The sequence below is a fragment of the Pungitius pungitius genome, chromosome 9 (assembly GCF_949316345.1).
Source record: "Pungitius pungitius chromosome 9, fPunPun2.1, whole genome shotgun sequence".
Classification (NCBI taxonomy): Eukaryota; Metazoa; Chordata; class Actinopteri; order Perciformes; family Gasterosteidae; genus Pungitius; species Pungitius pungitius.
Window position 1 is genome coordinate 16348418 of NC_084908.1, and position 12443 is coordinate 16360860.

A 12443-nucleotide genomic window follows, 5' to 3' on the forward strand; every position below is an offset into this window, starting at 1 on the left:
TCGGTTTGCTTTTTTTGCACGCAAGGAAAAACAACTTCTTGGCCTTTTCTTGGTTTTACCTTAATTCGTCATTTAAATGTTTTCGGTATTTGAAGAGAAAAACTCTTCCAGACTCCACCTTTTAATTCAGCACCAAGTGATTATCCACCTTCTTTTTTTTTACAGCCTCTGTGAAGCTTTATTTCAACACTGCATGGGAACAGTGAGAAGACTGTGATGTGGTTGGGCCACCCAAGCGGCGTTTAGTCTGTAAAAGTAAAAGTAGTCCTACTCCCCCCCCCCCCCTCCCTGTCAAATGAGGGAAACAAACTGTACCATTGCACCACGGACACTGGCTTCTCCCTGATTTCCTTCCTCCCGTCTAATCTGTGCTGCCTCTTGGGCGAGGAAACAGTTGCACGTAACGTACACAAGACGTCGCGGGATCAGAGAAGGGGATTGAAGGAGATGGTGGGAAGGCTTTAAGGAAAGGGGCACATTGGAGGGGCGTCGGGCCCCTGCCACTGTGTGTGTGTGTGTGTGTGTGTGTGTGTGTGTGTGTGTGTGTGTTTGCCGTTGTGCTTTGGAGATGACTGTCAGCAGGCGGTGCCTCCGAGAGAGAGGAGCGACGGGGGCAGGGTGGGGGGGGGGGGGGGGGTGTTTCTAAAGGAGGGGGGGGGGGGCAGCCTGTTACCAAAGGGAGGTGGAGATTTACTATCCCACCCAGTCAAAGTGTCTCACACACACAGAGATGCACACACACACACACACACACACACTGCTAACTCTCCACAGGAAACTCTGAACCATAATGCGAAGGCACCTCAGAGCAGACGGGTGTGCGCTGCTCAAACCAAGTGGGATACGCTGCGGCTTTGATAGTGCGTTAATTACTCATGTGATGTGATACAGATATCTGGGGGCTTCAGCCGAAAGTTTGCCTGACGGTTTTCAAGGGGGCCAGGCAGACATTTTAGAAGCGGTAGGTGAAAACCAAAATGTATTTATTATTTATGGGTAGATCAGTTTGCGCGCTGTCACAGATCCCGGCAGTGTGGTGCTGATGCTAAACTGTGATGCTACTTGAAGGGCTGGCTGCTAAATTGTTCTTTGTGTAGTCGGTGACAGCTGGGACTTTGAACAGGAAGAACTCTGTGGCTGTAAGAGTTGCCTGTGCAAGTGACAGGATGAAAAAGGGCTTCACGGTCGAGCTGACAGTTTTAAACTTCATCTGCTCTTTAGCGGGAGTTTAGTACAGGGAATTACTCTGATTTTATCTGGAAAGTTTGGAGTTTTTCCTCTGTCAACTCAGCTAAGATGAAGGTAATTAAACTTAGACCCAAAAGGGGAAGTATATCTGCTGTTTATAATTTATTGTGTAAATTTCGATCATAATCTCATTTTCTTTTGATCCTTTCATACTTTGCATTGACAAACATGGACAGGAACTCAGCCCCCGCAACAACAACAAAAAAAAGAAAAGATCTCTTCTTGTTAACCACATGTTTAAACCCTTCTAAATTAGAAACAGGGGGGGGGGAGATTGCAAAACCCAGGAAATCAAACAGTTACCAAACCCACACGGGGCTCACTGTGAAACAGCACAAGAGGGTTCCACTGCATCGATTGAACACTATTGGCTCAAAGCCGCTTGCCGACGACTCCCTCTTCCAGGGACCCGGGGAGAACAAACAAGATGCCCAATGCTCATCCTGAACCGTGTGACTCTTAACTGATTTGTAATATTCCACTTTGCTTAGATTTGAACTGCTGGAAAGAAAATTTGTCGATAACCAATGTTCTCCCGCTGCTGTTTGTTTTTTCTCCTCTCACCAGAGACCCGTCGGTACCGTCTCTGAATCAGCGAAATCAAAGCGCTCAACGTGTTCCATAATGGGCAACCCAGCTGTGCATGTGTTGGTGCTAATGGCCTGCATGGCAGCCAGAGGAATGTGCCAGATAAACAGAGCCGAAGCAGGCGAGGATTCCCTCCCAGGCTCTCTCGTCCACTCCACCCTGCAGCCCACGGCTTTCTACAGCACCGCCGGTGCCGGCCCGGGGGCCCCGGAGGCGGAGCCGCGGGCTGCCGGGGGGTGGCGAAACGACAGCGTCGTGAGGAGGCCGATGCGACCCCCGTCGTGCCTTGTGCCCACCTCGATCAACGGCTATTTCAAGTACATCAACACCATGATTTCCGTCGTGGTGTTCGTGGTGGGCCTGGTCGGCAACGCCACCCTGCTGAGGATTATATACCACAACAAGTGCATGAGGAACGGGCCAAACGCCCTCATCGCCAGCCTGGCCTTGGGGGACCTCCTCTACATAATCACGGGGATACCCATCAATGTGTACAAGGTACGACTCCCGCTCTGGTGACGCATGCCTTCGTCACCGTTCTCGACCCAGTTTTCTGAAAAGCCCAGCTGCAGAGTGACAGGTCTCTGTGGCAACAGTGGAGGCCATATGCGGAGATACGGTGGAATATATAACAGATAGGGAGGAGGGGGGGGGGGGGGGGGGGGGGAGCGTGCAAACGGTAATCAGTCGGACGCCGTTATCGTCCTCGCGCGGGCAGATGAGTGATGAGAGGAGCGGGGAAACGGCCGGCTTAAACAAACACTTGAATCAGGCCGGAGTCACACATGCCGGTGGCCCGGCGTTGACCCCCGGGGGACATTAGTCACTGACCCGTATCCATCCAAGAGGTTGTTTTTTTTAAAGTAACCTGTGTTACCCAAGTGATGAATCACTTTTTGAGTTTTGAACTCAGGCCCTCATTAAAGCCCCATCTATTATGGTTTATACAAATAAAAGCGAGATCAGTTTGATTGATGCTTTTGTTTAAAAAAAAAGAAAAAGCAATGTTTTTACCCCTCCACAGTTAAATTCCTGTTTCTGTTTTTTTTCAGCATTACAGTTGTCTATAATTATTATTATCAAAGTTTTTCAAAGAGGAGCAGCTGGTTGCAATTTCATGGATTTTTGGTGACTCAATTACGCCTTTGGAATAATGAAGCGTTGATAATGTCTCTAAACAGTCTCAAAAATGATGGCAAAATGGAATCATCATGAGAAGTGGGACGCCATTTTACAAGAGAGAAATAGGGAAGCCACCTGGTTAGAATTAACCCGGGATTATGGGGGGGGGAGAGAAACATGTGCCGAAGGGAAACAGCACAAACAAAGGCAGAGCCACGTCGACAGCGTGGAAACCCCTTTGTTCGCTTCCCCGTGGGCCGCGACGGCGTTTCCAGAAGCAATCCGCTAAACCAGAAAGCTCCGTTGAAGTCCTCCTTTAAGGCCTCGGCTTACACGAAGCGACGGAGCCTGGCCCTGACTTCGTTCTCTCGGAGGAAGTAATATCGAAAGAAGTTGTGTGAAAAAATGAGTTCAAAAGATCAACAGCGTGTTTTCAGAGGCAATATGTCTTATTTTTATCAGCCGATGAGCTCCATCCGGTCCTTGTCAGAATGAACCCGGTCTGACGTTAAGATGGCGCTGAACGGCCTTTGATGTGCCTCGTTCTGCACCGAATTTTCCTTAAATAGATATTACTGCTCGCATGAACCCAAAGTGAGACTGAAAAGGACTTTATCAGACAGATTGCTGTATTGAAAGAATTTACCCTCAAATGATACCAGTGTGAACGTTGAGAGGCGCCTGCTGTGATCTATCCGGTGCTCACGTGTCATCACGCGCTCTTCTTCTTCTTCTTCTTCTTCCACCAGCTCCTGGCGTCACGCTGGCCTTTCGACGCCAGCATGTTCGGCCTGTTTCTGTGCAAGATGGTGCCCTTCCTGCAGAAAGCGTCCGTGGGCATCACGGTTCTCAACCTGTGTGCCCTCAGCGTGGACAGGTCAGTGCTCCTTCATTACGGACCCGTCAGGAGCTTTGACGCCTGAACTTAATAAGCACTTTATTGGTATTTTGTCAACATTGTGGGGATTTCTTTAAATATGAGTTTTACACAGCCGTCTTTCTCGGAGATGATGTGCTTTTGAAATTGTCATTAAGGTGGTTTTATTTGTGTTTTCATCATTCCGTAGAGACTTTCCTCTAACCAGTCTGAGAGAAATGTCTCAGATATTTTTCTTTCATTGCTGAAAAAACAGATACTATTGCACATTTGAACGTTTTTGTGAGGCAATAAAATCATTGGAGAACAAAATGAAACCAAACAATTTGGACAACGTCAATGAATGCATCTTTTGCTCCGCTGCTCTGGATCGGTTTGTCACAGTTGTTTTCTTTTAATAGCTTTTCTGTTATTATTACGCGATGCAGAGATTTTTTATTACAATTCCAATTTAATGAAACAAAGACTCAGTTGGCAGGGATGAACAAACCCTTTCGCGGGGGGGGGGGGGGGCAAAGGTCAACACTGACCCGAGCATTGGCACTGCAGAGTCATTCATCCCCTTCCTCTTCTATTTGTTTCCTCTGCAGTGAAAGCTCTTCTTTGAGATGCTCTCCACTCATTCAGTGGAATTGTCGCAGTCACGTATTTCATACGCAACATTATGTGTGTGATATATGCACTGCAGTTATATATAAAGCTAACATGAAAAGCATTACCTTAATGGCAAGTATACAGCCAACTCCCTTTTTTACACTGCTATTACTACCTTAATAGAAATTCCCCCGATGAATAAATGATGACCATGAAGTGCTGTAGCCGTCATCTCACTTTGTGCACCAGGCCAAACTTCAGCGAGACAACAGGAGGACCAGTTAATTAGTTAATGAGCTCTTTTATAAGAAAAAGACTGCAGGGTTGTACGGTAGCGTTGAAGAGCAGACGTGTGTGTGCGCGTGTGTTTGTTTGTGCGTATTAAGTACCAGAGTCTCTTTTGTATCTTATTCAATGTCGGGAGGAAGAGAAAAGGGTAGATACATTACCACTTAGTGAAATATAAATGCTGCCACGTTGTTCGACAGAGAAATTCAAATGTGTCATGAAAAATATATTGTTTTTTGCCATAAAATCTTGATGCAGGATTTTACTAAAACATTTTCGACAAGTGGTTTCCATTAATGAAACAAACAAGCAAACAAGTGTTCAGTGTGGGTGGGAAAGAAAAGCCGGGTAGACAGACCTCTCTGCCAACGCGGGCCAGTCTGTTTGGAAGCTTCACACAAAAAAAATATAAATATTAGATATTGAAAATAAACAATTGATCATCTCGCCTCATTAATTGTTCACATTTTGATATTGTGTGCTGACTGAGCAGTTTGTTGTGCTTGGTGCGCTGCCATGCATAAAAGGGGGAAACGCTGTTAGCTTAGTCAGTCGGGAGAGAACAAGCAAATGATGACTTAAATGGCTCCTGTTTAACGATGAAAAGGGACCACGTTTCAATTCATTCAGAAGAAATAAGCTGACATACCTCCAATAATCACAATTTGTTTCTCGTATCCATTTATTAAGTAGGTCTTCTCCACCCCCCCCCCGTTTGAGCTGTCTGTGCGTGTGGCCCTCGCAGGTACAGGGCCGTGGCGTCCTGGAGCCGAGTGCAGGGGGTGGGCATCCCTCTGTTCACGCTCATGGAGATCGTGTCCATCTGGTTGCTGTCCCTCTTCCTGGCCGTGCCGGAGGCCATCGGTTTCGACATCATCACCTTCAACCACAGGAACGAAACCATGCGCACCTGCATGCTTAACCCCCACGGCGGCTTCATGCTGGTACGCCGCCGCCGCGCCGCACTTATCGTCGGTGGATAACAACAATCGCCGCTCGGTGCTTTTTTGGTGTTTTGCTTGTACTCAGGCCAGGATGTGCTGTTTAGGACATTGTGTCAGGGGCACTCGTTGGAATGGAAGTTGGATTTTTTTGTTGTTGTACTAAATAGACAAAACGTCACTGGACAAAGGAGATAGGAAAGCCGCTCGCGGTGAAACTCACACAAAGTGAAAATGCAATTTTCAGCCTAAGCTCAAAGAGGGTTTGTTTGAGTCCGAGATTTAGTTTTCAATGGGATGACATATATCATCTAAGACAATTAGAATCAACTCACCACTCATAACTTACTCAACCAAAAGCCCCTTCTGAGCCAGAATGTGAGTATTTGATACCCAAAAGAATACAAGTGGAGTATCACACAATATGCCCCGTGGACGTCCTCTCTGCGTGGAATCCTGGGGCCTTGCATCGTACACACATAATTGACTGCAGGCCCAGTGAAAATACTGAGAACTGAAATCTGGGGCCTCAAGCTAAGCCACATGTGGGTCCATTCATTCCATATGTACATAATTGAAGTAATCTTAACAGAATCATCTAAGCTATGAAAATCTTCATTTCTCTGAATTTTGTTCCGTGGGTACATAAAGGCCAAGGTTTAGAGGATGCAAAAACGTAAACGTAAATCTTGTTTTTGTTCAACTTAACTTTAGCTTCAATAAAAAAATGAACAAAAAGTGGAAACGTTTAAATGTGATCATTTGCTGTGCTCGTTTTCCCGCAGTTCTACAAGGACGCCAAAGACTGGTGGTTGTTCGGCTTCTACTTTTGTGTCCCGCTCACCTGCACCGCTGTGTTCTACACCCTGATGACCTGCGAGATGCTCAACCGCAGGAACGGCAGCCTACGGATCGCCCTCAGTGAGCACCTCAAACAGGTTGGACAATAAATGTAACATATCCTCAGACACGTAGCCATCTCTTGTTTAATACTTGCTTTCCCCCCCCCCCCCCCCCCCCCGTGCAGAGGAGGGAGGTGGCCAGGGCCGTTTTCTGTCTCGTCCTCATCTTTGCCCTCTGCTGGTTCCCGATGCACCTCAGCAGGATCCTTAAGGCGATGGTGTACAATCAGAATGATAACAAGCGCTGTGACCTGTTCAAGTGAGTTTTGGTGGAACAAACTCTGTGACACACGCGCACAAAACATGCAAAAACACATGACGCAGCGCTCTATTGTGATATCGAATGTCTTTTTGGTGGGTTGAGAAAACGTTTCGCCCCAATGGCCTTCCAAAAAAAAGAACTAAGAAGACTAATTATAACAAATTCTTTCTTTTTTGGGGGGGTGTATTCAGTTTCCTGTTGGTCCTGGATTACCTGAGTATCAACCTTGTAACAATCAACTCCTGCATAAACCCCATTATCCTCTACTTCGTCAGCAAAAAGTTTAAGAACTGCTTCAAGGTACAGTACTCTCCTGCAACAGATGGGTAGGAATGTCTGTTACACACTCATTTATCTCGTTCACACACACGGACACACACACACACACACACACAAACAGATTTATTCTGGCCAGTAAAGCAAACAGTGAACTTGAGCCTTTTGTCCATGACACAGATGCTTGAGCAACATGTGAAAGTAGACTGATGATTTATGTATTCTCTTTGTTGGGCTGAGGTCACATGTTGCAAATGTCAAACAAACCCGGGCCGGAGATAAACCATGTCTCAAGTTTGCACATTATAGGATTTGTCCAACCGCAGAGCTTGGAAACGTCGAGCTTTGCTAGTTACTGCTCTGGATAAAAAAGTATTTCGGCATAAAAGAGATTTTTGAAATTTGATTAATAAGAAACAATAAGTTTTAGTGCTTTAAGAATTTGCTTTCCTTTAGATCGCTGTTTTCCCCTTTTATTAAATCATTTCTTAAACTTTTCTTTTGATTTTTTCCAGTCGTGTTTGTGCTGCTGGTGTTATTCCGACAACCAGCTGAGCAGCATCGGACCCATGAACGGTACAAGCATCCAGTGTAAAAGCCCCGAGCCTAACAACGTCCACGCTGATCGCAGCATCAGGAAAGACAGCGACTGATCGCCCCCAACTCATCTCATCTCTTTTTTCAAGCACTTCCATATATCCAGCAGCTTTTTTTTAATTCTTTTTTTTTTTTTACATACAACAAATGCACACCCTAGAAAGAGTATAGGTCACAAAGTAGCCCAACCTTCGGACCACTAAAGCAACAAATGAGCCTGGCAGGGATGCAGTAGGAGCTGGAGATAAAAGGAAACTAATGACGGATTCGATTTGGCGCACAATGCTCTGAAGCCTCTCTGGTGGGGGGGGGGGGGGGGGGAGGAAAACTTCCTATGACAAACCCCCTGTATTCCCACACCCACGGACAGTGACGCCGTAGCGTGAGAGAAGGAGGGGGAGAAGCAGAGCGAGGACTCTTTGCAGGATGCAGCTGAACGGTGACTAAAAACGACTCTCCATCAAAAGGCGAAGCGCTCTGTTCCTGTAAAGGGCAGCACCACCGGGAAGGATGCACAAAGCTGCAGGAAGGGAAAAAGGCCACTGCGCGCTGTCACGGGGAATGACGGGAACACGAGGTTGCGCTGTCCCCACGAGCTCGCTACTCATTGACGGGTGGGGGGGGGGGAACAGGAAGGCATGTTACACGACTAGAACAGAAATGAACCTTCCATCGAACATGCAAGCAGTTGCGAAGCCTCTCATCTCACTCACTCACACTCATTATTCATGGAGCTACTTTGTGGTATAATTAGAAGAGAGTTTTGAAGTTCATTCGCTTTGCCGCTACGTGAGAAAGAAAAAAAACGTCTCTGACAAATCAGGAAAAAAGGGAAACTTAATCTTTGGAGAAAGATGCATCCTTTTTAAAAAACAGACATACACTATTTCTGTTTAGAGAAACATTGATTCACAGACATTTTAACTGTGAGTTAATCCAAAAATAAAACATTTCCGCACCGAATAATTTCTGGTGTCAGAATTAGCCAAAATTACCGTCAAGCCGAGTAGAGGGTTGCAGGTTTTTGAAGCGGACAAGGTGCCACTCTGTACTTTGAAGGAACATGCCAAGAAATTGATGAATACGAGGCAATGCGTTGTGACAGGTTTGATATCAGTGTGGATCAAATGGACAGGAATCAGACAGGAATGGGTGGGAATTTGCTTTTCTCCACACACTGTGAAATTTTAACAAATATACTCAACAATACTTGTGACTTTTATGCCTGTATAACCAACGGAATATATATGTGTGTATATATATATATGTATATGTATAGTGTCCACTTTTATAAAGTGTTATGTTGAAGTAATAAAAAGTATTTTACGCAGACAACATTACCTGTGTAATAACATAGGACAATTATTAAAGGCTGTAGAGTTTTTAAGGGTGGTGGAAGACGTTCCAAATATTAAAGGCCACACAGCCACAGGATTTGCTTTGTTTAGCGTGTCTACGGGAGAAAAGGGAAACTGTACTGTTATTAGAATTTGTGTTTTTTTTACATCTTCTTCTGGTTCCAAAGTTAGCTTCCCACGTGGAAGACAAGTCACAGCAGAAGCTTTGCTCGGAGCGCCGGTTGGCGTCGTCATGACGACATACCGCACCGAGAGCTGGCCCGCTGCATTCCTTCAGACGGAAACGAGGGTGAAACAAAACCATTTGGTCAAGCGCGTCGCGCACGTCACGCGGCACCTGGCTTCTATTGAAAATGACTCGTAGCCTGATGCTGTGTCGCTCGTAAAGGGGACTCGAGCATAACTCCAGCCGAGGAAGTGAGAAAGGTCACACTATTGTTTTCATGTCCAAATCATATTCCACTACCACAAACTTTACTGCCTTATACTATTTGATATGCAAATATATGTAAACGTGTGTGTGTGTGTGTGTGTGTGAGGTGGCATGAGTGTGTGTGTTAATGCGAGTGCTGTGTGTACAAGTACTTGCACTTCTTTAGCTGGAGTATTTTGCACATGTGTACAATAGTAGAGGGCATGACTGTATGCTACTTTCTTTTTTGTTTTACCACTTTCCTTTGGAGCAATTCATTGTAATCTTTAGAAAAAGGAATTCATACGACGTTTGTTGTCATTCATGCTGCTGCTTGAACCAATAAATCCATTTCCATCCCCACTGTGTGGAACAAGGAGGTTTATTTGCCCAAAACTGGTTTCCCCGGGAAGTCAAGGGGGGGGGGGCCCCCTTCTGTTTTTCATTTGCGTCTGTGAGAAAGAGGCGTCTGGGAGTGATTTGAAGAACACTGTGACCTGCTCGGCAACTGAGCCCTCAGGGTTGCTAATGTCAGCAGAGAGGATGTGAACAGCTCGGACGCTGGGAATTTGATACGTAAGACTTTTCATCTGTGGTTACTGAGAGGGTTTAAGAAAGGGAGTTCGACCATTAAATGATCCGTGTGTTAGTCATGTCAGCTTTGATGTGGAAAAAGTATGCTTCATATATATATATATATATCCTAATCAAAATCATAAAGGTCGAAAAACTAATACAAATGTTCGGTTTGAGTGGAAACACGTCATTTGTTTATTTGGTATGTTTTTCTTTTGGTGTAGAGACATTTTAATAGTTCTTTCCCTTTGCCGTGGGCGAAGGTGTCGTGGACCCACGATTACGCTCTCTAACCTCTGAAAAAGAGGCCTCGTCCCGTGCAGAAAGTTGAAAAACATCCAAGTCAAGCAAAAGATTGTAGAAGCTGTGACTTTATCGGACATTGGCCTTTCATTTGTTTTAGTGGTTGGGTGATAAGTCTCTGCCAGGTCGTGAACTTGATGAAACTGCTCCATATTCCACATATGAAATAATCCCACAATCAGGTTGCAATAACCCCCGAACAAATACAGAATTGCTCAAAACATTGTTTGCTAGGGCACAGAGTTTGGGTTGAATGAATTGCAGGAGAAAAAAAAACAGAATGTTAGGATGAAACCTGTAGGAACATATTCATGCTTTTCTGGGAAATTAGACACAGGGGGAAAAAAAGAGAGTTTGAGAGAAAAATGGGCCTATTTAGCTTAGTGGTATTTGGTGGGAACCTTATTTCTTGCCAACAGTGAATTGAATAAAACTCAAAAACAAATACCAAAGGATCACAGAGGTCAAAAGCGCCTCCCTGTGCAAAGCTTCTTCAGATTTGACAGCTTATACAGACATGTTCTCAAGACCGGGGCCCCATATGCTCCAGGTTCACTGTGTGTAAACTGGTTTGTGCTTAATTGATTTACACTTAAAACACCAAAGTACCTCAAAGTATCTCTTGAGGCCCCGTCTTAATTAGTGGCTTTGTGTGAAAATAACAAAGTAAAGTCCATTAAGTAACATTTTGCGTTCATTTTGTCAGCGCCTGTCCGAGCGTGGCACCAAAACACCAAAACCAAATGGATAAACGCCACAAAAAAGGGTGAACAATAGCTTTTGAACATGAATTAAAGAGGAATAAATTCCATTTAAAGTCATACAAATGCTGTAAATACATAAGAACTGCAGCCCTTATACCGCTTCTTTGACTCCATCCAACTCCTCCTTAAGTTGTTTTTCTGGAACAGTTGAACTGAACTGAACAGCCTCAGTGAGAATGAACATTTCCTGACGCAAAGGCCTACGGCAGACATATTAATTTAATTTAAATAAGTCATTGTTGAACAATGGCGGCCTTGTGTATTCCTCTGACAAAGGAGGTGCACTTTGGATGACACGCTACATCTCAGGAGTCAGTGCTTCTCCTCCTTTGTTGCGCATTGATTCCTCAGACCTATCCTTCTGCTCATCCTGTCTGTCTGTGTGTGTGTGTGTGTGTGTGTGTGTGTGTCTCCTGCAAGGCACACACTGAGCGATGGCATATCAGCCTACAGTCATGGCTGTGATTCAGTGAGACATAACGGACGCCACATCCGCTATGCTGGGATCTGTTTTTGGATCTGATCAAACACAGCATATGTTTATCTACCCTGCCCTTACACGGCTTGCACCCTGTATGCCGCTTTGCATGGCAATCCCTCCGAGCTATCCGCCATGGCGCTCGCTTGCACGACTCGTGGCAAAAAACCCATTTCTAATTCATAAAAGCCAAAAGGATCGATTCAAAATTCATGAACAATCTGTCCTGCTACAACCAGTGATTTCTGTGACTGTGGGGCAGTGGAGACGTGCAGCGGCGGAGACGAAAGTTCTGCCTCCCCTCATTCGACACTTGGACACAAAAGCACAAATGGATTGAAGCGTGTGCACGAGAACAGAAGGTGCTAAGGAGGTTCTGGTGGATATTTTCATATTGTTTTGTTATTGTAGATTGAAAAGAATATATAATATAAGCTTGAGACAAAAACAGAAAATTGGAGTTCTTTAAAAGAGGGGAAGTTGAAAACAAATATGATAATGTTCTGTTTAAAACTTATAACCGGCTTTAATAGGAGATACATGCAATGATAAAATGGAATGTAACAAATGGGTAAATTTGCATTATTATGCTGGCTCTAACAGGCCTCTCTCTCTCTCTGAAGACTGTGGTGTGTCACATGACGATTATAGTTCGAAATAATTCAATTAAAGATCGCTGATTTCAATTTAGCTCCTTTTGTGTCGGGATGCTGAACCCTTTTTTGACTCACTTTCACGGCTTACTGGGAGATTGGAAAAGAAAAAAAGCCATTGTAAATGTTATTAGTAACACCTGTGCCAAAATGGTTGCTGTGGGGAAGGACTGAATGGATACAGTTTTAGTCTAAATGTATTGT

The 12443-nt window shown here is 44.9% G+C and overlaps 1 protein-coding gene across 2 annotated transcripts; it reads left to right on the forward strand.

Moving 5' to 3' along the window:
- Nucleotides 1-742: 742 nt before the first annotated feature.
- Nucleotides 743-9828, forward strand: ednraa (endothelin receptor type Aa). 2 transcript variants are annotated; one of them, XM_037471137.2, is made up of 8 exons: nucleotides 743-961; nucleotides 1816-2334; nucleotides 3708-3835; nucleotides 5463-5661; nucleotides 6444-6596; nucleotides 6686-6819; nucleotides 7014-7122; nucleotides 7614-9828. In XM_037471137.2, exons 2-8 carry the CDS (start codon nucleotides 1873-1875, stop codon nucleotides 7749-7751), a joined length of 1323 nt encoding a protein of 440 aa, XP_037327034.2. In that variant the 5' UTR covers nucleotides 743-961; nucleotides 1816-1872; the 3' UTR covers nucleotides 7752-9828. The 2 variants fall into 2 exon arrangements, with proteins under 2 accessions (XP_037327034.2, XP_037327033.2); XM_037471136.2 differs by lacking the exon at nucleotides 743-961 and adding an exon at nucleotides 1232-1302.
- Nucleotides 9829-12443: the final 2615 nt, after the last annotated feature.